This window comes from Protopterus annectens, chromosome 2.part0 (genome assembly GCF_019279795.1).
Source record: "Protopterus annectens isolate FY-2018-M chromosome 2.part0, PAN1.0, whole genome shotgun sequence".
In the NCBI taxonomy this organism is placed as follows: Eukaryota; Metazoa; Chordata; order Ceratodontiformes; family Protopteridae; genus Protopterus; species Protopterus annectens.
Window position 1 is genome coordinate 583480522 of NC_056728.1, and position 24874 is coordinate 583505395.

The window sequence follows — 24874 nt, forward strand, 5'->3', positions numbered from 1 at the left end:
CACATTTCCAAGTTACACTAACAGGGGAATGATATTAATTGACTGTCTATGTTCTGGCATAGTGTACATATCTAGTAAACGTATATCAAATTGTTGGCATTTGCATTCAGTATTATAACATTCAGTATATCACTATTCAATAAGTTATCATTTATCCATATAAAATACACACACACACACACACACACACACACACACACACACACACACACACAAGCACGCACCCACCCACCCTTTGTACATTCCTGATGTAAGCTATAACACATGCACCTGGTTTCTTACCAGTAGAAAGTATATAAAGTGGACACTCAGGTTTTTAGTGTATCACAGTAGAACTAAGTATACAGTATGAACTTGCAACATAAACAGAACCCCATTATCTGACATTCTATTTCTAATTAGCAGTAAACCATTTAAATCAGCATTCAGCACTTGGATGTTAAAGAAGTAAACAAAGATGATGTGTCTCAATGCCAAACTCACCTCATCCATTCCTGAAGCTGTAAAGAAAATGCCAATCTCTTGTGCATACTTCTGCAGCTCCCTGTATTGATCATGGTTGAATTCAAGATGGTGCTTGTGTTCTCCATATGTTTTACCCCAGGAGTGTGGGGATGTGTACGGTCTTTCTAAAGCCTTCTTGTTGAACTTGTAGTCTAGCTCACTCTTTTGGAATTTAGCACAATCTGCTCCACATTCCTGCAGGAAGGAAAGAAAACAAAGTATCATTTAAGCTAAAGATTATCTACTGAAGATTGGCAGGCCCAAAATGTGGAAAAGAAGCACCAAAGGAAATAACATTTCATAATATTAAACTACTTAGTATAACTAGAAAGTTGCACAATAACCTTGAAAAATGACAGAAATGTGACCTGTTTATTTAACAGCTTTTGGGAATCTCTCAGTCTGTTTGGATAATGCAAGATTACAAGTATACACAGGAAAAGGCTAAAAAAATCCTTCTTCCAACCCAAGCTTATTTTTCCTGAAAACCATTTCCTTATAGGCTATCCTATGGAAAGTCCTGCTACCAACTAGTAACCGCTGCAGGGTCACATTACTAAAAAGACTCCAGTCTTTATAGGAAACCGACCTATTCAAATAACTTTCGGCATTTTTCTAGTAGTCACCCTTTTCATCAGAAGAAGGGTCTAGTTAAAGGGCAGATGGTCCATATTTCCAAACTAATTTCTGAGGATGAACAGTTTTTACGAGATTGACGAATTAGTAAAAATGTTCTTGCATAGGGGATATCCCCAGAAATTGTTACAGGATGTTAAGATGGAAGTAATTAATGAAAGGAAGAATGTGATTTTTGCACCTATACTAGGAAATACTTCTCAAACCAATAGTAAACACGATGATGACAAGACTGATTTTGAACGAACCGTGGTTTTGAAATATAGTTTTGGCAGCAATAAGGTTAAACAAATTACTAATAATTGGAAAATGTATCAAATATGACGATATGCTGAACAAAATATTAGGGGTTAAACCACATTTTGTTTATACAAGACATTCCAATATTAAGGAAAAGCCATAAATGGGGGAATAATAATACATCATTGATTTATAGAAATAAGACCATAAAGGGTTGGAGATATGGCACTTGTTCCCAATGTAAATTTGTGAAGGGCAGTTTTTAAGGCTAAAACAGTTTAGGATTCTATTTACTTGAATTTTAATTTGACCGAAATGTTACTGGAGTTGTATACCTTGCATTTTGTGATTACTACCACTTTTAGTACATAGGGGATCTGAGCATACTTTGAAAAAAAAGAATTTCCTAGCACAATTATGATATATCTAAACATAATGGAAGAATGCATTGTAAACACAAATTATTATGTGCAAATAACAAACTGTATTTCTTTATGCTCTAAAAAGTTCCATTAAGCCCAGAGGTTGCCTTTGGGAACTAAACTTGGAATATGGGGAACTTTGGTGGAAACGTTGCCTTAATGCAGGTGTATATCAGGTTTAAACAATACAATTTACATAAGCAGTGTTTTAAGCTGAGTGCTGTTAAACTTTCGTTGTGATATATTTATTGATTTTAAAAGATATTCAAACATTTAGGTTTTAAATACATATGAGGCAATGTATGCTTTATATTTGCTATCCAAGTTTAACATTTTTTTTATTAATGACACATTTTTATAATTTCTTAATTAATGATCCCATGGTTAATTATTTTACAACTGTTATTGTTTGAGTTCAGTAACATGATCATGATGGATGATTATAAATTTATTAACTGTTTTAGAAACTAGTTTTGATGAAGTCCATTGTGTTATGGTTCAAAGTGCTTAAATAGTCACGATAAATTGCGTGTATTTATTATTTTTGCACAGCTGACTACTTGGTCCTTGGACTGCATTTGCACACTGTTGTTTTTAAAAGTGTGGGCTGAAGAGGAGTGGCCCAAGAGCTGAACCCTGCAGCAGGTAAACCTGCCTAACCTGGGTTCTATTTTGAGCCACTCTGCTATCCAACAAGTTACACAGGGAATGATATTTAACTGTGAATATTTATTAATGATGCCAGAATGATTGATTGTGCCAAATACATTTGCAAGGTCTGGTTATGCAGGGAGTACCACATTTCCCTCATCCATTGATTCAGTAACCTTTCTAAAGTTACCAAGTTAAGCATACAAGAGCTGCCCTTTATAAAACAAAACTGGCTTAGGTTATCCATGTCCTTTATTAAGTCCATAATGATCAACACTATAGCCTTACACAGGAAGCTGATCAGACTTTGGAGTCCATAATTTCCAGGGCCATTGACATCTATCTTTGTGTTTGGGGAATGACTGTTGCTGTCCTCCATTCATCCAGCACAAAATATGTTTGGCGGCTGTTTCAGGCTGCCCAGTAGGTAGCATGGTGTGTCATATGGCCCCTTAGAAGCACTGTTCTTCACCATGGAAAGTGTTCTGAGATGTTGTTCTTGCAAGACTTGAGGGGGAGGGGGCAAAGCTGCATGTATTTGATCTGTGAAAAAAAAAAAAGAGATTTGACAGTTTGCTCTGATGTGATAAGTAGTTTTGTTAATGGTATGTTGGCCATAGGACTGTTCTAGGTCATTATCCTGTCTAACAACTCTGGAGGTGAAATTTTGTTTTATGATTATAGAGACACTGCCAACTTTAGCTCTTCTGTCTAGTACATCTAGTATATTTTGTGCATCTCCCATCCATCCTTACTCATACATGCTATCCCTAACCCCAGCCATGCCACTGCCCTTAACCACAACCCTACCTTACCAACCCCCCCCCAAAAAAAAAAAAAAAAAAAAACTATGTCAACCAATCTCAAAAACAAAATCATCTGTTTTCCTTTTGCAACTGCTACAGTTTTGGGCAATTAACTTTTTTTTTAACCAATAATAACATTACTGCAACTCAAAGAGATCACACAAATTTTGACCTTTTTTTTGACTTTTGACATGCAGAAATTGTTGTGATTTGTACTGCTATGTCGGCACTTAAACAATGTTTGAAGGGTATTTTTTGTGTTTAGTGTTACAGACGTTCAGTGCTTTTCGTCAATCTTTTTTTCTGCTTTTTGTCACTCCACTTTTTGAAGTGTGGTCTTACAGCTTTTCCACCTACACACACACACACATTTGTGTGTGCTGAGTGTGTGTATACACACACACGATAAATATATATATATATATATATATACATATACACATACGCACACACACACACACACACACAAATATATATATATATATATATATATATATATATATATATATATATATATATATATATATATACACACACACACACACACACACACAACAGAAAGAGAGACACACACACAAAATATTTTCATTACTGACCCAGAAGCAGCAGCTTTGGAGTAAGCATCCAGAGATCTTAAACACACTTGAAAAGATGCTCAGTACCATGACAAAAAGATGTTAAAGAGGCATTCAAACAACTGTTTATGTAGGAAGGAAGAGAGGTTAACTATTAACTTTTGCATGCTAAAACCTTAACATATGAGCCTGACAGTTTAAAATCCTGAAAGTAAAAGCAGCAGAAGGATAAACTTTCTTCACAACTTGTCAAACGCTTTCCCCAGCCTTGTTATATGGAATGAGTGTAGAAGCAGTAATCCATTCAGCAGAAGCAGTTTTGGGCAAAGAGATTTCTGCAGGATCTACTTTAGGGTTGGAAAATAAATACTTATGTGTCTCGGGAAGCCTGTATAACCTGTTTGACTTCCTGCAAGAGGCTGACTGTAAGACAAACTAGAAGCAGTGAGGTTCATAGGTTCATAGGTTTATACTAGGCTATCTGCCGTAAGGCATTTATAAGCCTAGCCCAAATTTTTGTGGCTTACGCCACCCCTTATATGAAAAAATACTGTGCCCATTAGTTTGTTGTGCCTCTGTCCAGCAGTGACACAGAGATGATTCCTGGGGTAAACCTACGATCTCCCATCCACAGGTCAAGATTTCTCTTGAACAGAGCCAGCGAGGTGCTCTGCCTCACATGGATCGGGATTTTATTCCACAGCATAGGGAGTCTCTGAGTGATAAATCTATCCCTCCAGCACGTCCTATTTATATCCGTGCTAAGGTTTAAGTCGCTTGCTCTAGTGGTTTTGGTGGATTTGGATTTTTTGAGGTGGAGCATGTCCATTAATTCTGGGTTGGACATGGCCTTGTATGTCAGGCACATGTCACCTCTGAGCAGACGGTATGCAACTGAATAGAGCTGGAGTTTCTTCAATCTGGCAGCATATGACAGATTTTGGAGTCCCTTTATCCTTTTGGTGAGGAACTTTTGGGGTCTCTCCAATTGCTGCAGATGTCGGGTGAGATACATCCCGAATGGGGCACTGTACTCGATCATTGGTCTGATAAGTGAAGAGTACAGGGGAACAATGACCTCACTAGATCTGGATGTGAATCCCTTCATGATCAGGTGGGCAATGTAGAAGGTCTTTCTAACCACTTTAGCAACGTGAGTGTCAAAAGAAAGGCCACTGTCAACCTGGGTCCCCAGGTCCCTGATAACCTCTTCTGTGCTTAGTGGATTGCCACCTATATGGTAGCTTGGGGTTACCTTGTTTTTCCCAAAGGGTATGACTATACATTTTTTGGCGTTTAACTTCAGGTCATGGCTCTGGCACCAGCTATCTGTTTCCGTGAGTCCCTTCTGAAGGATATCCGTGTCCGATGCACTTTCCACTATGGTGCCCAGTTTGCAGTCGTCTGCAAACTTTGTCAGCCAAAGTCCTCCCATGTTGGCCTGTACTTTTGAGAAGTAGATACCGAACAATAGGGGGCCAAGGACCGAGCCCTGTGGGACACCACTTGTGACCGGCTTGGAGTCTGACATAGCGCCAGCAACTCTAACCCTGTGGGTTCTGTCCTTAAGCCAGTTTGCAACCCATCTTGTGACATATGGGTTTACATTTAAGCTGGTAAGTTTTTCTACAATACCCGAGTGGGGTATTGTGTCGAAGGCCTTTGCAAGGTCAAGGTAGGCTGTCTGCCTTTCCCTCATCAATGGCCTTGGTGACTGTTTCGAAGAAGTCGACCAAGTTCAAAAGGCATGATCTGCCCTTGACGAAACCAAACTGGGTCGGGTCCAATGTCTGCAAGTCCCCTATATCTTTGTTTATGAGCTCCATTATGATCCTCTCCATAGCTTTGCAGACTAGACTTGTTAAGCTTATGGGGCGGTAATTACCAGGGTCCGTAGAGGCACCGCCTTTGTGGAGTGGGACCACAGTTGCCGTACGCCACTCCTTGGGCACGTATCCTGTGGTAAGGCTGAGATTAAACAGCTGCCTTAAACTTTTCTACAGCAGGCAAGACAGGAGGAAATGCTTCAGGCTTTGGCATATCCAGCTGTAACAATTCAAAATGCATTTTCTGTGCCACAGGAATTTCATTCTGTCCCAACAAAAAATTATTTCCTTCAACATAGTCTCAGAAAAAGAAAATTCTTAAAAAGAGAGAAATCTGAAGCCATACTTTCTTCAAAACCAAGGCATTCAGATGGAGAAGAATTTTCTGAAGTACAAGTATTTCCCTGCAACACCTGCTCTTCTGACTGAAAATCAAACTTAGAAAGAACTCATTATTGTCCTGCCAGAAAATAGGTAGGCAATAAAAAGCAAGAACAAGATCTTTAGAAAATCCCAACAAATCTTCCTTGTACACAGACAGAAGAACAGAAGAATGTCCTTTTTTTTTCTCACCATGTTCACTTTTCCTGGGAAAACTCCATGGAAAGTTACCAACCCTTGGTAGGCAATCTTATGGCAGATTCAGGTTCCTTATTCTACGCAACTGAAGAAACTTTACATTCCCTACCCCAAAAAAGAAGAGTAGTTCTCCCTTGCCCATCCAGGCCATCCCCACATCCACAGAAGACGTGGCTATTCCTCAGTCCTTGGTGGCTGTAGGTGGAGCACCAGAGGGATTTGGAGGAATGGTTGTGAATATTGATAAACCAAGAACAGCCACAGCAGTCTCAACTACCAGTGGCTAGGGCCCAACAAAAGCAGGCCTGACACCCAAAGGTTCAGTAACAAAGTTTTACTACTTGTAGACTGGGGAAGGTAAATAGTTGCTCCACATGAGACCTCAAAAGTGGATGACAAAGCATGTAAGAGTCAGTAAAATGTAATTTAATGTAGTGTACAGAACAAGTGGTACTGATTGAAAAAAAAACATCAACAGTCCCCCACAAACATAATATCCTGCCCCAAACACACTGTTCTACAAACGTAAGAAAATTCAGTGAAAAAAAAGATTGTGTATAAAAAAGTACATATAACCATTTACAGCAAAACTCCATTAGAAATGCAATTACAATGATATAAAGCTTCCTAGCACATATAAACATAACACTTAAAAAAAAAAAAAAAAAAAAAAGTTTTCATCAGAAAAACAATTTTAGTGGAAAATATTTCCCAACACTGGACTTATCTGCTCTGTCACGAAGGATCACTAGCCGACCTTTATTCCATGGGGTCCTGTTTGTAGCAGGAAAAAAAAACTTTGGATTGTTTTGGTGTTATCCCTTTGTAGTGGAGCTTCTCTCGAGCTCCTGACAGTTATGCATGAAAGCCTCTGTTAAGGATCATAGGTTCATAGGTGTTTAGTAGGCTAATGACAACACGTGCCTTTTTAAGCCTAGCCATGCATCCCAAATCTCTGACAAGTCTTGGTACTTGATAAGTATAAGCAGGGGCTTAAGAGATTAAACATTTACAAGCAGGGGACTAGAAGATGAACCATTTACAGGCTGCATGTGTCCATTAGAGACATAGGTGCCAGACCAGGGATGAATTCCCTCTTCCCCATCCAATTGTCCAAGTTGCACTTGAATTGGGTTAGGGAGGAACTCTGCTCCACACGGATGGGGAGCCTGCTCCAGCAGAACCTATGTATACTACAGGCAAAGTTTAAGTCTTTAAAAAGGGTAATTCTGGTGCTGTTTGTTTTGCGGACATGCAGGAGGTCCATCAGAGTGGGGTCTGACAATGCTTTGTATGCCAGGCAGAGATATCCCCTCAACAACTTGTAAGAGACAAATTATAGGGACAGGGCCTCGAGGCGGTCTGCATAGGACATGTTACTTCTGCCCTGTATTATTTTAGTGAGGAATCTCTGTGGACATTCCAATTGTTGGATATGCCTGATTATGTACATACCAAAGGGGGCACTGTACTCAATGACAGATCTAATGAATGCCAAATACATTAGATAGATGCCATGGGATTCGTACTGATACCCGACGGCACTTTCTGCCGAAGCAGAAATCAACGATCATACTTAACCGAAAGTGCTGTTCACCGAAGCAGCACTTTCGGATAAGTATGCTTGTTGTAATGGTCGCACTACAGTGCGGATAAGGGAAAATCCCCTTTTCTCCACTGTAGTGCGACCTCGGAGTGAGAATATTAAAGTAGTGGTGTGTGGGGGGTGCAGGGGGACTTGCCCCTGCATAAAAGTATATTTATTATTTTTTTTTTTTGAACACACAAACGCTTTTTTGGTGAAAGCACTTTCATTAAAGTGTGTTCGGTTATTGTGGATTCGGGATGTTGAAGTTTCATTCAACAGTCCTAGATCTGATGCCATACCTTTGTTTACAAGCTGCACAACATAGAATGAGTTCCTCACTACTGTAGACACAAGATGGTTAAAGGTTAGATTACTATGTGTGTCCTCAAGTCCCTGACTATTCAGTAAACTCTAAGGTATGCCTTGTCGATATCGCAGTTACCAGGGTGGATGACTTCCCGAAGGGTACTATTATGTAGTTCTTGGCATTCAGTTTTAGTCCATCACTCTGACACCAGTTGTTTGTCAGTGTCAGCCCTTCCTGGAGAACATTTGTGTTGGTGTGGGATTCAATGATAGCTCCTAATTTGCAAATTTAGTAATCCAGAGGCAACTGACTTTGGCCTTGACTTCAGAGAAGTGAAGGCAAAAAAGCAGTGATCCCAGGACTGATCCCTAAGAGACTCCACTTGTGACTGACCTCTTTGTAGGGGTGGCCTCCCCAATTCTAACTTCCTGTGTATTGTCTGTGATGCAGTTGGCTATTCACTAGGGTGACACAAAGGTTTGCACCTAACCTCTTGAGTTTATCAACAATGTCCGAGTGGGGTATTGTGCCAAATGCCTTGGCCAGGTCAAGGTAAGCAGTGTGAACTATTTTGCCCTCATCCATTGCTTTGGTGACATTCTCGAAGTCCACTAGGATGAGTAGGCATGATCTGCTCTTGACGAAATCAAACTGGGGTGGATCCAGTGTCTGGAGGTTTACTATGTCATTATTGATCAAGTCCATGATCATATTTTCCATGGCTTTGCATGAGAGACTTGTGAGACTTATGGGTTTGTTCCAGGGATTGTGGATGCCCCACATTTGTACAGAGGGATGATTGTTGCTGTTCTCCATTCAATAGGCATGACAACTGGTTGGAGGCTACAGTTAAACAGTGATCCCAGAGGGCCTGATAGATCATGTTTCATGCTATTTAGAAACATACTGGGATATTGTCTGGGCCTACTGATGCAGTGTTCTTGGCCTTAGAGAGAGCATTAAAGAGGACCTGTTCTCTAGTGACAGCGGGGGAGTTATACTTGATGTTATTTCTTGTGGGAAGGTTGAGGGGAAGAGAGGGGTAAAGTTGGAGCTGAATTTGTCAACCATTAGGTTTGCTATATCATCTGGCTCAGTATAGGTGGTTCCGCTTATAATGAGCTCTGGACACAATTGTGTATTGCCTTTGAGGTTGTGGACACAGCTAAAAAATGCCTTGTGGCTGCCCTTGGCCTGGGAGGCCAAATCTACCTCATATTTAACTTTGGTAAAGTCCATTTGCCCTCTGAATTGTTTGTTTAGTTTGATGAGACTCCATTTATACTGCTGGGTGCTGCACCTCCTAATTTTTGCCATGATTTTCTTCCTCCTGTTATACAGCTTATTGATTTTTTTATTCCACCAGGGGGGAGCTTGTTTTTTGAGTTAGTTCTGTACTTCTTCCTGGTGGATACAGCTACCTCTATGCAGATATTAAGATGTTTGTATAGGGTTTCTGTGAACAGTTCTGCATAGGCAGCAGTGTTCTAAGGGTTTATGGGGGTTTGAAACTCTGTTAAGTTATCACTTAATTAAGTTAGCCTTAGAATAGTTCCTGAATATTTCAGGGTTATCTGGGGTTCTGGGTTTTATTTTTACTTCAAAAGGAGACAATTTTGTGGTCTGATCTTAACAGAGAAGACATTGCACTAGGGAGAATGCAGCACTCTCCTGTATTAGTGAGGACCAGATCCAATATTGTTGCACCTTTGGGTGGTGTACTGACAATCTGGTCCAGGGAGTTTGTGTTTACAAAATCCAGGAATCACTGTGCCTGTAGGTTTAGTGTCGCACAGGATTCTCAGTTAATAGTGGGTAATTAAAGTTGCCCATGAATACAGTATTGGGGTGGATGACAAGCGTTTCCAATAAGTTTAAATACAAGGTATGGGTTTCCTGGGTCATAGGAGGGACCTATAGCTGACAAGGAAATGGAACATGGAGACGCTCAAATGCACTGTCCTGTTTGACCAGCCTTGTGTATATTTTACTTTTAAGCTTTACAAGTGGTCTGGTCACTGGGGTCAGGACCCAAATAGATTAGTCTACTGTAAAAGAGCGATCTAAATGCTGAATATTTTCCTGTCTAGACTTAGATTTGGGTTAACCTGAAGCCCCTCCAATATGTTTACAGTTTTTTTTGAAAAGATTAAACCTTGTTCCATTCATTAATTAAATAAATAAATAAATCTTGAAAACAAAGGATTACTTCAGTTTGGCGCATATATGTTTACAGTTTTCCAGTAACTTAACTCACCATTACTAAATGGCCCCCTTCCCTACATTACTATACAAAATTTTACCGCTGACTATGTCTACACCCCTCCTGAACAAAATAACCACTCTTCTCTTATCCTCTCTAACTTGGAAAACAATACTGAAATTTAAGTAGATATCAATCATCATTACCTTTACCTTTGTTATTTCAGTTTTTTCTCTGTTTAGTAAACTTCAAGTTATTTTACTGCAAGCTTTTACTTTTAATGGGACTTAAAATACTGACTATGCTCTAAGACATCAAAACTCATTTTTCATATATTTTTTACTTAACTGCCTCAAAAACGTCTTACTAGCATCCTCACTGAGTTAACAGACTCTTATTTTTGGCTACAAAACCTACACACAGACCCCTCTTCACTTGCAGGACAGCTGATCTATGCATTTATCTTACCCCCCATTAGAAAAATGCAGAACAATTGCAGAACACAGTACAGATTAAAATATTAGCACACAACCACAAATTTAAATTGTGTGATTCTAACCTTTTATAATACACATATATATATATATATATATATATATATATATATATATATATATATATATATATATATATATATACACCACAGGTGACTATTTTGCTAACTGCGTAAAATTAGCACTCTAAACAGAACATGATATATCTCATGTCAGAAAATGTTAGCAATAAACACTGCTATACTCCAGGATGTAAAAGTGCAACAAACTCTCTACATATTCCACAGCAATAACACTACACTGCAGCAGTAATAATGTTAACGACATTTCCTATTTTAAGCAGCAAATCAGGCATTAAGGTTTTCTCGTTATACTTGAGAAATGGAGCCTACTATCCATTAAGAAAAGCCAAGTTGCTGAATAACATAAGAAATATGTCTAAAATAGAAGTTTGTCATTTGGTAGTCAGGTAAAAATACTTAAATGTTTCATTTTATTCTATTTAAATTAACAGAACTGTAATGAATATTTCTTTACAGAGATTTTATAAAAGCACAAGAAAAGTTCTGGATGTTTCAGTTTAGTATCAGTAACACTGTTTAAACATTCAGTGTTATAAGTAGCGAGTAATCAAAAATATCTTATGTAATACGTATTTATGAGAAAAATTAACTCATCACTTTAAGAAATATTAACTTGATAAATGTTACAAGTAATGAGTATAAAGCTGCAGTTCACCATCGGCTAAATGCGTACGATTAACTACTGTAAAAAGAAGATAGCATTATTTTCTCTACTTTCTAATTTTTTAAGAATATTGTACATGTGCATAAATTAATATCTTGTGTCACCTTACATATAGTTCTCTTGCAATTGCTTAGTTATCATGTATGTTACTGATTATGCACACTATCTACAGTATTTACCTCCTACTGCTACTATTAATTTGTGCTATGAACAAATCCTTGCTATTAAACACTCCTTAGGAAGCATGCCAGTTTTCTTATGGTGTAAGGCTCTGGGGTATATCTAAAATGAAAAATACACTGTGACAAAGACCATGCTTCTAATTAACTGCAATGCTTAGATACTACCATCCAACTGCTTTTGCCTGTTGTAAGATGAGGAGATTTACGGATAATACAGCTACGACACAGCAGTAACAAACAAAACACAAGATATCCTATTCAAAGATTACTCCCAATGGAATTTATAAGGGGAAGTGGTACAGGCATGGGCTTTAAATTCTGAACCAAGGTTATCCCTTATCCTTTCTGCACAAATTAGTATTATTATTATTATTTTTTTTTTTGTATTTTACTTTTTTCTAGTTTGGGATGTCTTCCCTTACTACAGTTGGGAACAGGTATAGAGTGGAAGGTAACTTCAAAGCAAGGGAGAGCTGTAAGAAGCAGCTGAATGGATGGGGCTATATTAAGGCAGGTCAATGATAATTTAACTATCTTCAAACAACAGATGGGGTCAGTCACATTCATCCATATACTGACTCAGAAGACACTCTTTCTAGCCACTTTATTAATTAAATACATCATGAGTCTGACTGCAATCAACAGGACCAAGCTTAGGTGAAATGCAGGTGTACACAGAGGACTCCATGGGACCCCTTTGTTAAACGCTGACCTCAGCACATAAGTGCCTCACCTATTTTCCCCGATCCTCTCTCTACACCATCCAGATTTCCCCTTTTGTGTTTTCTATACTTTATCTTACTTTTTATTTTTTTTTTCCTTCAGCCTTTTACAACACTCTAAATGTCAAAGACTCATCATCATCTTTCGGCTTTTCTCGTTAGGGGTCGCCACAGCGGATCATCTATTTCCATTTCTTCCTATCCTCTGCATCTTGCTCTGTCACACCAACCGCCTGCATGTCCTCTCTCACCACGTCCATAAACCTTATCTTAGGCCTTCCTCTTTTCCTCTTACCTGGCAGCTCCATCCTTAGCATCTTTTTCCCAATATACCCATCATCCATCCTCAGCACATGTCCAAACCAACGCAATCTCGTCTCTCTTGCTTTGTCTCCAAACTGTCCAACATGAGCTGACCCTCTAATATACTGATTCCTAATCCTATCCATCCTAGTCACACCGAGTGCAAATCTTAACATCTTTAACTCTGCCACATCCAGCTCTGACTCCTGCCTTTTTGTCAATGCCACTGTATCCAATCCATATAACATAGCTGGTCTCACTACTGTCTTCACTCTTACTGGTACCCGTCTGTCACAAATCCCTCCTGACACTCTTTTCCACCCATTCCACCCTGCCTGTACTCTTCTTCACCTCTCTTCCGCATTCACCATTACTCTGAACTGTTGATCCCAAGTACTTAAACTCGTCCACCTTTACCAACTCTACTCTCTGCATCCTCACCATTCATCTACCCTTCCTCTCATTTACACATATATTCTGTCTTAGCCCTGCTGACCTTCATTCCTCTGCTCTCTAGAGCATATCTCCACCTCTCCAGAGTCTCCTCAACCTGATTCCTACTCTCACTACAAATCACGTCATCTGCAAACATCACAGTCCACGGGGCCTCCTGTCTGATCTCATCTGTCAATCTGTCCATCTCCGTCACCACTGCAAATAAGAAAGGACTCAGAGCTGATCCTTGATGTAATCCCACCTCCACCTTAAATGTATCTGTCACTCCCACTGCAGTCCTCACCACTGTCACACTACCCTCGTACAAAAACTGCACTGTAATAAATGTGGAGGAAAGTGGTGAATTAAGCTTGTGATACTGGGGCTGCTAGCCTCACATATATTACACAGCTGTCAGGTGCATCTTAGAGATTCTTTTCAACCTTTTAATCCATCAAAGTTCTGAACAAAAATCATGAGTTAGGAAAGAAATGTAATCTTACTTATTTCAAGAATAGAATATAATTTGTCTAATGCTTAGTGTTCAAAGCTGACAAAATAGTAGTTTCCAATAAAATGAGAAGGCAAATGCTCACAAAATATATAACTAATGATACTGCTTTCCTGTTCTCCCCAAAAAGATAGTCACCCTATGTGTACCCCTCTCATATTAGATTTGGATGAAAGTAAATACACAACTGGCCACAGCAAAGGAAACCAGAACACCTGGGCAAAAACACAGACAGGAGTGCATGCAGTCTCCACAAAGAATAAAGCATAGTCAAAAGCTCAACCAGAGAAAGAAGCACTGTGAGATGACAATGCTACTCACTTCACCACTCTGCCAATGATCAGTTGTTATATACATAATGTCCACGTTGCTACAGTCATCCAGGCGTTTAATACAATGCTGATGTCTAACAGCAATGGAAAGTGAAAAGATATTGATGTTTTTAGATACACTGTAACCCCTTCCATAGACACTGTCATTTCCATCCACAGACCACTCCAATACCAATCAATTACAGCTACTCTGTTAAATTATAATAAGGACTGTAAAGCATTCTAGTTGGCTTTGCATAAATACGTATTAGGTTTGCAAAGCCAGCATAATGACTGCTTAAGTTGAATAAATGACAGCAAGATAAATAATTTGCTTTTTTCACAGATATTACCCTCTACACAGCAAATTAATGCCAAATGTGTTGAATGTGAACACATCAGATGTTTGATCGTAATAAAAAAAAATAGAATAATGGCCACAAAAATGAGTTTCACACAAACAGCAGCCATAGTAAAGTATTGCAAATTTTTTTACACAAACAGCCATGCAAATCCAAAATAACGATAGTTCAATATTAGCAAATGGCATCAAAGTAAGTCACGGTAATCTACAGAGAATCCTTGGACCTACCAATTATACCCTTTTTTGACAGCATACACCTCAAATGTCCAATTGTGACAAATTAATGGTTACAGTAATGTACAATAAAACTTTCACACAAACAGCCACAGTAAAATATTAAAATTCCACTACACAAATACACATTATTCCTCCTAAGCCAAAATGAGTATTGAATGAGCAAACAACAGCAGCATCACCCCACTGTCATCTGCAGAGTGCCTCGGATACCTATCATTTGTGGTCCCTTTGTTCACTGCATATACATCAGATGTCTGTGATAAAATAATGGTCACAACAACATATTTCAACTTAGTTTCACACAAATCAAGTAGGCAGCCATGGTGGTGCAGCAGTTAACATTGCCTCCTCACAACAAGAGGATTTCCAGTTTGATTCTCTGCTGGGGTGCCTTCTGTGCAGAGTCTGCATGTCGTCACTGTGATCGCGTAGGTTTCCTGCAGGTGCTCAAGTTTCCTCCACCTCCCAAAGACATGCTGCAGGTGGAATGGACAATCTAAATGGGCCCTAGGTGTGAGTGTGTGCCTTGTGTGAAAGGTTGGGTGCCAGGATGGCAACACAACACCGCATAACTCCACTGCCAATCGTTCTGCAGACCGTTGTTCTGCTGTGGCAACCCCTAGTGGGAAAAGCCAAAAGGGGAAGAATAGGAAGAAGTAGCTCCAATAATGTATTCCAACCTGCTTCACAAAAATACCTAGCAATTATAACATCTCTGTTGACTGTGTACATCTCAGATCTCGGAGTGCTATAAATGAGGCCCATGCTAATGTAATTCAACTTTGTTTAAACAAGCAGTAGCCACAGTATTGCATTGCTTCACATAAGGGGTTGTGGTTTGGCATAATGGTTAAGGTGTTTACCTCACAGATACAAGGTACATAATTTGATTTTTACTTTTGCAATGGAAATTGGCATAAATTTAAAATCACACAGAGGGCTGCCAGCCTAGTTCTAATCTATTAACCTATAACAGCAAACATTTAGCACTATAATGTTGCTAAGAATGCTACTTTCTTATCTGTAGTCTAATACATACTTGTCATAGGTGACTCCATAGTCAGACACACTGACGTCCCACTCACCAGGCTGAACAAGGAGAGGGTCACAGTAAGCTGCCTATCGGGCGCAAGAATCCGCCACATAACACAAGCACTCGGGTCACTCCACGGCAAGTACAAATATGACACAGTCATTGTCCATGCTGGTGTGAAAGACCTGAGACATACCTCCCTGGACTACATGAAAAGAGACATAGAGGAGCTCTCTGATTATGTAGCCCAGGCAGGTATGACCCTGACCCTGAGCAGTATCCTTCCTTCACCAAGAATGATGCCACAATATAGAGACAAGATGATCAGCTTTAACAATTGGCTTAATGTCTGGTGTCATTCAAAGGGGATCCAGTGTCTGTCTGCCTGGGATGACATGCTTGACAAGCCATGCTGCTTCGCAAGGGACGGCTTGCACCTGTCACCCCTGGGATTCCGGATATTGGCTAAGGCTCTTGCCACCCCCATAGTGCCTTTTTTAGGCAAGGCTCAAATTCTAAACCTACCACCCTAGAAAACAAAAATGGGAAGAAACTGAGGGTAATGCTGCTCAATGCCAGAAGACTAAATCTCAAAATGCACGCACTCGAGGCCCTTCTCAGTATGGAGAACATCGATGTCTGTGTTGTAACTGAAACCTGGTTCAAGGCTCCTGAGAGCACCCGGGCACTATTAGGTTTTACCTCATATCATGCGTTCCGGCCCCAAAACCCGGACCACACCACAAAAGGCGAGGGTGTATCCATATTCATAAAGGATACCCACACCTCCAGGTTGGTGGCAACGCACAAGCTCGGAAACCATCCAGGTGCAACTAACCATAGGCAAAACTGCTCTACAAATTGTAGCATGCTACAGGCCACCCTCTCAAACTCAGGAACCCCACACAGCCTTCCTGAAGACACTGGAGGGTATAAATGTATCTCCAAACACCATCATATTGGGTGACTTCAACTACCCGAATATAGACTGGGAACATTACTCAAGCCCTAACTTTCTAGCCCAACGGTTCCTGGAGTTCATAAATTCAAATGCCATGGAACAGCTAGTCACTGTTCCCACAAGAGGAGAAAATATACTAGATCTCATTATCACAAACATGGGGACAAAATGCTCCACACCGGAAGTATATCCCTCATTGGTGAGATCTGATCATAAACTAATCTCACTGGAAATCCACATCCCGCCCCACCCCAAACAAAAAGACCACAGTGAAGAACTTCTCTAAAGCAAACTTCACACTACTCAAGACTGGTGTGGTATCCTTCAAGGCCCCTGAGCCAGTGGAAACCACAACCCAAGCTGCAGAAGCCCTTACAAATGCCTTCTATGAACACCTCCAGGACTGCATGGATCAGGCAATCCCAAATAAAACCAAGACTCTTTCCACAAAGGGCAAACGTCCAGTCTGGTGGACCCCAGCCATTAACAAACTTTACAATAAGAGGAGAAAGCTATTACATGATAGAACAAAATCCATAAAAGGGAAGTCACCCTGATCATTATTAGTAAAAAAATACGAGCACTCATAAAATCAACTAAGGCCAATTTTGAGAGAAAAATTGCCATGGATTCAAAGGACAATCATAAGGCCTTTTTCAGCTATGTTAGGAACCTGGGTGGAAACTCCCAGATATGCTCAGAATTAGTCCAAAATGATACAAAAATCACTGAACCCACAGACATTGCCAACATACTGGCAGACCGGTTCAGTGCAAACTTCACCCCCCTCTCCCCCCCCCCCCCTAAAGGAGAGATTACTATCCCAGCGGAGTGTAGCCTCCCAGACATCTCAAATGCGCAGGTGAAAGCTGCTCTCTAAAGCTAAAAACACAGCATCAATGGGACCGGATGGTGTCCCCGGCTGTGTGCTACACGAGCTAAATGAGGAATTAAACCCGCACATAAGGCAACTGTTTAATCTCGGCCTTACCACAGGATACGTGCCCAAGGAGTGGCGTACGGCATCTGTGGTCCCACTCCACAAAGGCGGTGCCTCTACGGAACTTGGTAATTACCGCCCCATAAGCTTAACAAGTCTAGTCTGCAAAGCTATGGAGAGGATCATAATGGAGCTCATAAACAAAGATATAGGGGACTTGCAGACATTGGACCCGACCCAGTTTGGCTTCGTCAAGGGCAGATTATGCCTTTTGAACTTGGTCGACTTCTTCGAAACAGTCACCAAGGCCATTGATGAGGGAAAGGCAGTCCATACAGCCTACCTTGACCTTGCAAAGGCTTTCGACACAATACCCCACTCGGGTATTGTAGAAAAACTTACCAGCTTAAATGTAAACCCATATGTCACAAGATGGGTTGCAAACTGGCTTAAGGACAGAACCCAGAGGGTTAGAGTTGCTGGCGCTATGTCAGACTCCAAGCCGGTCACAAGTGGTGTCCCACAGGGCTCGGTCCTTGGTCCCCTATTGTTCGGCAGAAGTACAGGCCAACATGGGAGGACTTTGGCTGACAAAGTTTGCAGACGTCTGCAAACTGGGCGCCATAGTGGAAAGTGCATCGGACACGGATATCCTTCAGAAGGGACTCACGGAAACAGATAGCTGGTGCCAGTGCCATGGCCTGAAGTTAAACGCCAAAAAATGTATAGTCATACCCTTCGGGAAAAACAAGGTAACCCCAAGCTACCATATAGGCGGCAATCCACTAAGCACAGAAGAGGTTATCAGGGACCTGGGGACCCAGGTTGACAGTGGCCTTTCTTTTGACACTCACGTTGCTAAAGTGGTTAGAAAGACCTTCTACACTGCCCACCTGATCATGAAGGGATTCACATCCAGATCTAGTGAGGTCATTGTTCCCCTGTACTCTTCACTTATCAGACCAATGATCGAGTACAATGCCCCATTCGGGATGTATCTCACCCGACATCTGCAGCAATTGGAGAGACCCCAAAAGTTCCTCACCAAAAGGATAAAGGGACTCCAAAATCTGTCATATGCTGCCAGATTGAAGAAACTCCAGCTCTATTCAGTCGCATACCGTCTGCTCAGAGGTGACATGTGCCTGACATACAAGGCCATGTCCAACCTGGAATTAATGGACATGCTCCACCTCAACAAATCCAAATCCACCAAAACCACTAGAGCAAGCGACTTAAACCTTAGCACGGATATAAATAGGACGTGCTGGAGGGATAGATTTATCACTCAGACTCCCTATGCTATGGAATAAAATCCCGGTCCATGTGAGGCAGAGCACCTCGCTGGCTCTGTTCAAGAGAAATCTTGACCTGTGGATGGGAGATCGTAGGTTTACCCCGGGAATCATCTCTGTGTCACTGCTTGACAGAGGCACAACAAACTAATGGGTACAGTATTTTTTCATATAAGGGGTGGCGTAAGCCACAAAACTTTGGGCTAGGCTTATAAATGCCTTAGGGCAGATAGCCTAGTATAAACCTATGAACCTAATACAGCACAATCTAGGCAAGACAGTCTAATACAGCAATTTACTAAATAAATTAAATTGTCTACATCTGTACTAAATGACATTAGCCACTTATAATGGGTGTGAATCTGAATGCAGTCTGCACTGTCATCAAATCAGCATCTACGTCCCTAGATCAGATGGATGGGGATAAAAGCATACAAGCTTATATTAGACTGCACCTCAACTACAATGCTTATGAACTGAAATACTTAAGGACCAAAAATGTTACATACTACTGTGCTGCTAAAGCTTGGCAAAGGAAACTCAAATGCATCCGGCTACAGACATATCTCCTTATATCAACTATAAAGGTAAGCTATTATGCAAAGATTACAGGTTAAAGGGACTAGTCATTGCTTCCCTACTTAATATAATGGGAAGATCTGGTAGGAGCAATTTGTGCTTGTCAGTCCGTATCATCTAAGGAACCCAAGATGATCCAATCCTTGTCATACCAAATTTACTGAATTTCACAAACATGTTTTAATTCTACTGCTAAGGATTATTATGGGGAAAATGGAACTGTCTTAGGCTTCCCTCCGGCAATCATTACAGCTATATTTGCTTAATAGTAGACAGCTTCAGCTACTGCTTTACTGAACTCTTAACATCTCTTCATTTTATCCTCTCCATAATGGAACTCACCAGGGATGCTTGTTATACCCATGGTATCTTTGTTAGGTGGAAAACAATCATGCCATGCAAAATGTCTTCCCAACAAACCAGGATGTTTTGCGGCATTTTTATTAAATTTTCACATTTTAAAGAAAATGCTTTAAGGACACACCACTTCCACATGAATCCTGCTGATGAAACCTTAAAACAGTCATCTCCTGCATTGGCATTTAAAGAGTGAAATCCTCCTAGTTCTTTGAACATTTTACTTCATAAGCATAGTTCTGGACCTTAGGTCGGACTCACTGGCAGCACACAGACCCTGAATGCTACACATGGAAAAAACTGCCTCTACCTATTCAAAAAGTGCTGCTGCCTAGCAGGATGTGCTGTAGAGATGCCACCAAACAATGTTCCAATTATTACAGCAATAATGGTACAGAACAGCTAGTTTGAGACATATAGTTTGCCAAAGTAGGGCAGATAAAAATAACTTTCATCGCACTTCAGTGTTTTCTCCTCCATAAAACCTTTATGGACAAACAACCCCCCCCCCCCGAAGAGTTTTCCAGAACCACATCAGAGAATATATCACACATCAGTAAATCAGTAAAGTACATCAGTAAATATATTTTACTGTACAAATTACCCGAGTTTTGCCTTCTTCTATCCTATATTTCCACTACCATGAACTCTTACAAGGAAAAAGAAAAACAATAACAGACAGAAAATTCTTCAAGACTAACACTTCAAAATAATTAAGCAATCACATAAATGAGAGTTCTATATTTTTCACAATGACAGTTCTATGTTGTCTGCTTCAAGTTCTTAAATGGATGGGTCTTTGGATCAGATTTCAGCCACTCAAGACTTTGAATCCAAAGTTCAAGTTCCTCCCCTGACCCATAACTCGACTCCCTGCAAACTCTTGGATCAAGTTTGTCCAAGAAGGAAAAAAAGAGAGAGACTATAAAAAAAGACAAATAACTTCATTATCATAATCTAGAATGCAATCAAAAAGGAAACTTAACTCATAGATTCATAGATTGTTACTAGGATAACAAATGGGGGGACTTTCTAAGCCTAGCCAAGTTTTCCTGAAAGAATAATGATGTCCTGTAGTCAAACAGGGCAATGAGGGCCAGACATTTATAAGATACCTCTGGTCATAAGGGACATGGTTGCCAAGCCCAGAGTAAAATTCATATTCCCCATCTACTGGTCTAGGGTGCACTTAAACTGGGTAATAGAAGAACTCAGCTTCACATGGATGGGAAGCCTGTTCCAGAGGAGGGGCAGCCTCTGGGACACATACCAGTCTCTCCAGCTTATTCTAGACCTTGTATTTCTGGTACTGCTGGACTTATGAATATGCAGGACATTCATAAGTGTGGGGTTTGCAGATGCCTTACAGGCTGGTCTGGAGCAAAAAGTCTCCAGGGATAGCCACAGGATATGGCCAGTTTAGCTGTAACAGAAGCAAATTAGTTCAGTAACAAGGAAGGGGGAAAGGAAGGTAGGTAGGCAGTTGAGAAAAAAAGGAATCCGGCAACACAGATCTATTGTTAAGGTAAGTACCTAGCTTTCATATCTGATGTTCTCTCTTACATCTGTTCCTCAACACAGGACAATCCCCAGATAATGAAACTTTTGGGTGGACTCATGGAAGGGTAATCCAGAGGATGGCTGAAACAAAAGCTGCTCTGTTCCTAGACAGCAAATACAATTTAAAATGGGAAATGATAGTATAAACACTGGAATAAGTAGCAGCCACACAAAATGTCATCAGTAGAGGACCTTAAAAAGAAAGTAGTTCAGACTACCACACATCTATCGAGTAAGCTTCAACAGGCCTGGATAAAGCCAAACCTTTTTCTATGTAAACTTGTGAAATACAACCAGATAACCACCTAGATAAAGTGACTTTAGATATTCCCTGACCCAGTTTGGCTGCTGAGAAAGACAAAAAGATCTGATCAGACTTACCAATGCCTTTAGCACAGTAAATGTAAAAATGAGGCTGACAATGAACATCTAGAAGATGCAGTATCCTTTACCAGAAAAAATCTGTGAAAGAAAACTGGTAGAGTGATGATTTGATTTAACAAAGTCTTAGTAGCTACCTTTGATATAAAAGAAGGATTAGTTCATAAGGCAACCCTATCCTGGTGAAAACTAAGTTACGGAGGCTTGCAAAAAAGAGCTTAAAGCTCTGATATCCTTGTGAAAGAAGTAACTGCTAGCAAAAACAAAATTTTCCACGTTAGAAACGTGAGATATACCTTAGCTACAGGTTTTTGGGGGGGTTCTTATTAGTGCTTAAAGTACAATAGTAACATTCCAAGGGGGAGTAGGATTCTTCGGGGAGGCTGAGAAGGAAAATTCCCCTTAGGAAGGCTTTAGACAAGCTGAGAAAGGCGATAGGAGATAGTCGAGTACACAGATTGAGTTGAGAGAGTTTAGAAGAAGGATGGGGCGAGAGATGGTATCAAAAGCTTTGGAGAGATCAAGAAAGGGACAGGAGATCAACTTGTTGTCTCTGGCCTGGGAGATACGAGTTTGTAAAGGAGATGAGTGCTGTTACGGTACTATGGTGGGGACAAAAGCCATGTTGTGCGAGTGAAAGTAGGTTTTGGTAGATGAGGTAGTCAAGGAGTTGTTTATGTATGCATTTCTCAAGCATTTTGGATAGAGGAGACAATATAGCTATAGGCCAGAAACTGGAAAGGTCTCCTACTTGGGAAGAAAGCTTGGATTGACTAGTCATCACTGGAAATGGAGAAACCAAGAATTTAATTTGAGAGCTTGTTTGTCCAGATGAGGCATTCTGGATGGGTGAAAATGGAGACCCAGCATTAAACAGAGGTCCACCAAATCAGGCCAGAGGTAGGGGAGCCATACTTGTTGAGGCCAGAAGGGGACAATTAGGATTACCTTGACCTTCCTATCTTATGCTTTCTGTAGAAATTTTGTAATGAGTGGAGTTAGATGGAAGGTGTATAGGAGACCTGGGAGCCAAATGTGGGTCACAGTGTCCCTTACAGATTCCCCCACAAGGAGGACTAGGGCAAAGAACCTGCCACACCTGGTACTATGAAGGGAGACAAAGATCGCAGCACGATCATCCCCAGTGACAGAAAATCTGGTCTGCCACCTTCAGATTGAGGGACGACTCATGAGGCAAGAGGACAGACCTGCTCAGCCTGTCCACTAGAATACTGGATTTCCCAAAATGTGCACTGTTCTTAGAAAGCAGTAAGAAGATATCACCCATTGCCTAACCCTCACTGCTTCTCAACGTAAAGGGTGCAATCAGGTTCCCCCATTTACTGATGTACCAGACTACTGAGATAGTGTCCATCTGGACAAATATCACTCCTTAAAGGAGGGAGCCTTGCAAGGGAAATGCTAGGAGAACTGACTTCATCTCTAGGATGTTGAATAGAGCTTTCAACCTCTTAGCACAAAAAAAAATCTGGATAAAGCCAAAAATAATGGGGAGCCAAAGCCCCAAAAATAGGGACAAATTTTAAATATTGCTCTTATAAACTTATAAAGTTGCTTGAGTAAAAGGCATTGTGATACCACACAGTTTCTAAAGGATATGAAGTCTGAAACTCAAATTCCTGTCATTATTCAGCAAATTCACTCCTCTCTGATTTGCCACCAAAATCCAGAAAAATCACAATTTATGAGGTACAGACCAAAAATATGAGGTAAGTATCTGGACATTCTGCAAAAATGTGGACAGTTCAGGGAATGATGTTGAATGAAGATTGACCTCTGAGGGAAAACACTTGCCTTGGACTATCTTTCCCATGTAGTGGCTACCCATTCTAACGGTGAAGCATCCATGGTCACTGCCGCCTTTGGTGAAGGAAGCATGAATGGACAACCCTATGGTACCATAGGGGATTCGAGTCATCATCAGATATGCTATCTGCATAACTTTGTTAGGTGTATCCAGAATCTCACTGGTTGATGTCTGGTGAACCCCTACACCACTAGGGTCTCCTGAAGCAAGCACCCTCATATAGACCTTGCAAGAGGAGCCAAAGGTAATGGATGCAGCCATCGACCCACAGTCGATGAACCATTCTTGCAGGTGGCATCTCTCAGGAGAAAACCTCTAATACATGGTTTTGGATGGCTGACAAGTCTGTTCTGAGGGAGTCTTGCTGTCTAACAAATTTTTTAAGTGAGTACCTATGACCTCACTTGAACAAAGAGAAATTTGGACTTGTCCAAGTTCAATGTGATGCCCATCCATGAGCAAAGATGGAGCAAGGAGTTTCTGACAAGAAGGAGTAAATTCTGGGTAGGGGATGAAATGAGGCTGTAGTCAAGATATAGAAACACCCAGAACTCTTGCAGTCTGAGGTAAGCTGCGACCAACTGCAGTACACCTGAAAAACTGAGGGCCTGTGGTTGAGAGCAAAGGGTAGGGCTTTAAATATTAAGGGGGAAAAAAACTGACCATCTTGATGTGGTATTATGCATCCTGCAGGTCTATGAAGTACATCCAATTTTCACTGTCAACAGATGGAGAATGGACTTAACTGTGACTATCCAAAACTTTGTTTGATATACTTATTGAGATGACTGAAGTCCAAAATTGGCCTGCAGTCCCAATTCTTTTTCTTGAACCAAAAATAATCTTGAGTAAGTTCTGGATCTGTGCTGGCCTGGTTGGACCTCTTGGAAGACTTGCTTGTTTAGCAGCTTTTCTATTTCTGTAAGTGCTGCTTTCCAAGAATTTGGAACATTTGGTAACTTTTTTGATGCTTGGGGGGGTGTGACAAAAAATTAATATAAGAACCTCTGGTTATTATCCTCTGCACTCACTTTACTCAGGTGATGGAAATAAAGGCTTTGCGGATGCAGGAATATGCACCTCCTCAAATACCTCCAGAGTACAGCAGTTGGGCAACCATTCAGAAGCACTGGTAAGGCCTCTCAGAAAAAGGTACCCTGAAGCCTTGGTATAACATCCCACCTCTGCCAAGGGAGTGACACCCACTAGTAGAGGTCCCCCTCTGCCACAGAGGGGGTGGGACTCTCTCCAGAAGTTTCAGTAAAAAAGTCTTGAGATTTCTAAAATTAGAAGTTAT

The 24874-nt window shown here is 40.7% G+C and overlaps 1 protein-coding gene across 1 annotated transcript in view; it reads right to left on the minus strand.

Moving 5' to 3' along the window:
- The window catches only part of NANS (N-acetylneuraminate synthase), a 345373-nt gene that overhangs the window by 250620 nt on the left and 69879 nt on the right, over positions 1 to 24874 (minus strand). Inside the window, exon 2 of the mRNA XM_044060950.1 lies at positions 484 to 699. Coding sequence (XP_043916885.1) covers positions 484 to 699 — 216 coding nt within the window. The remainder of the gene's footprint in view (positions 1 to 483; positions 700 to 24874) is intronic.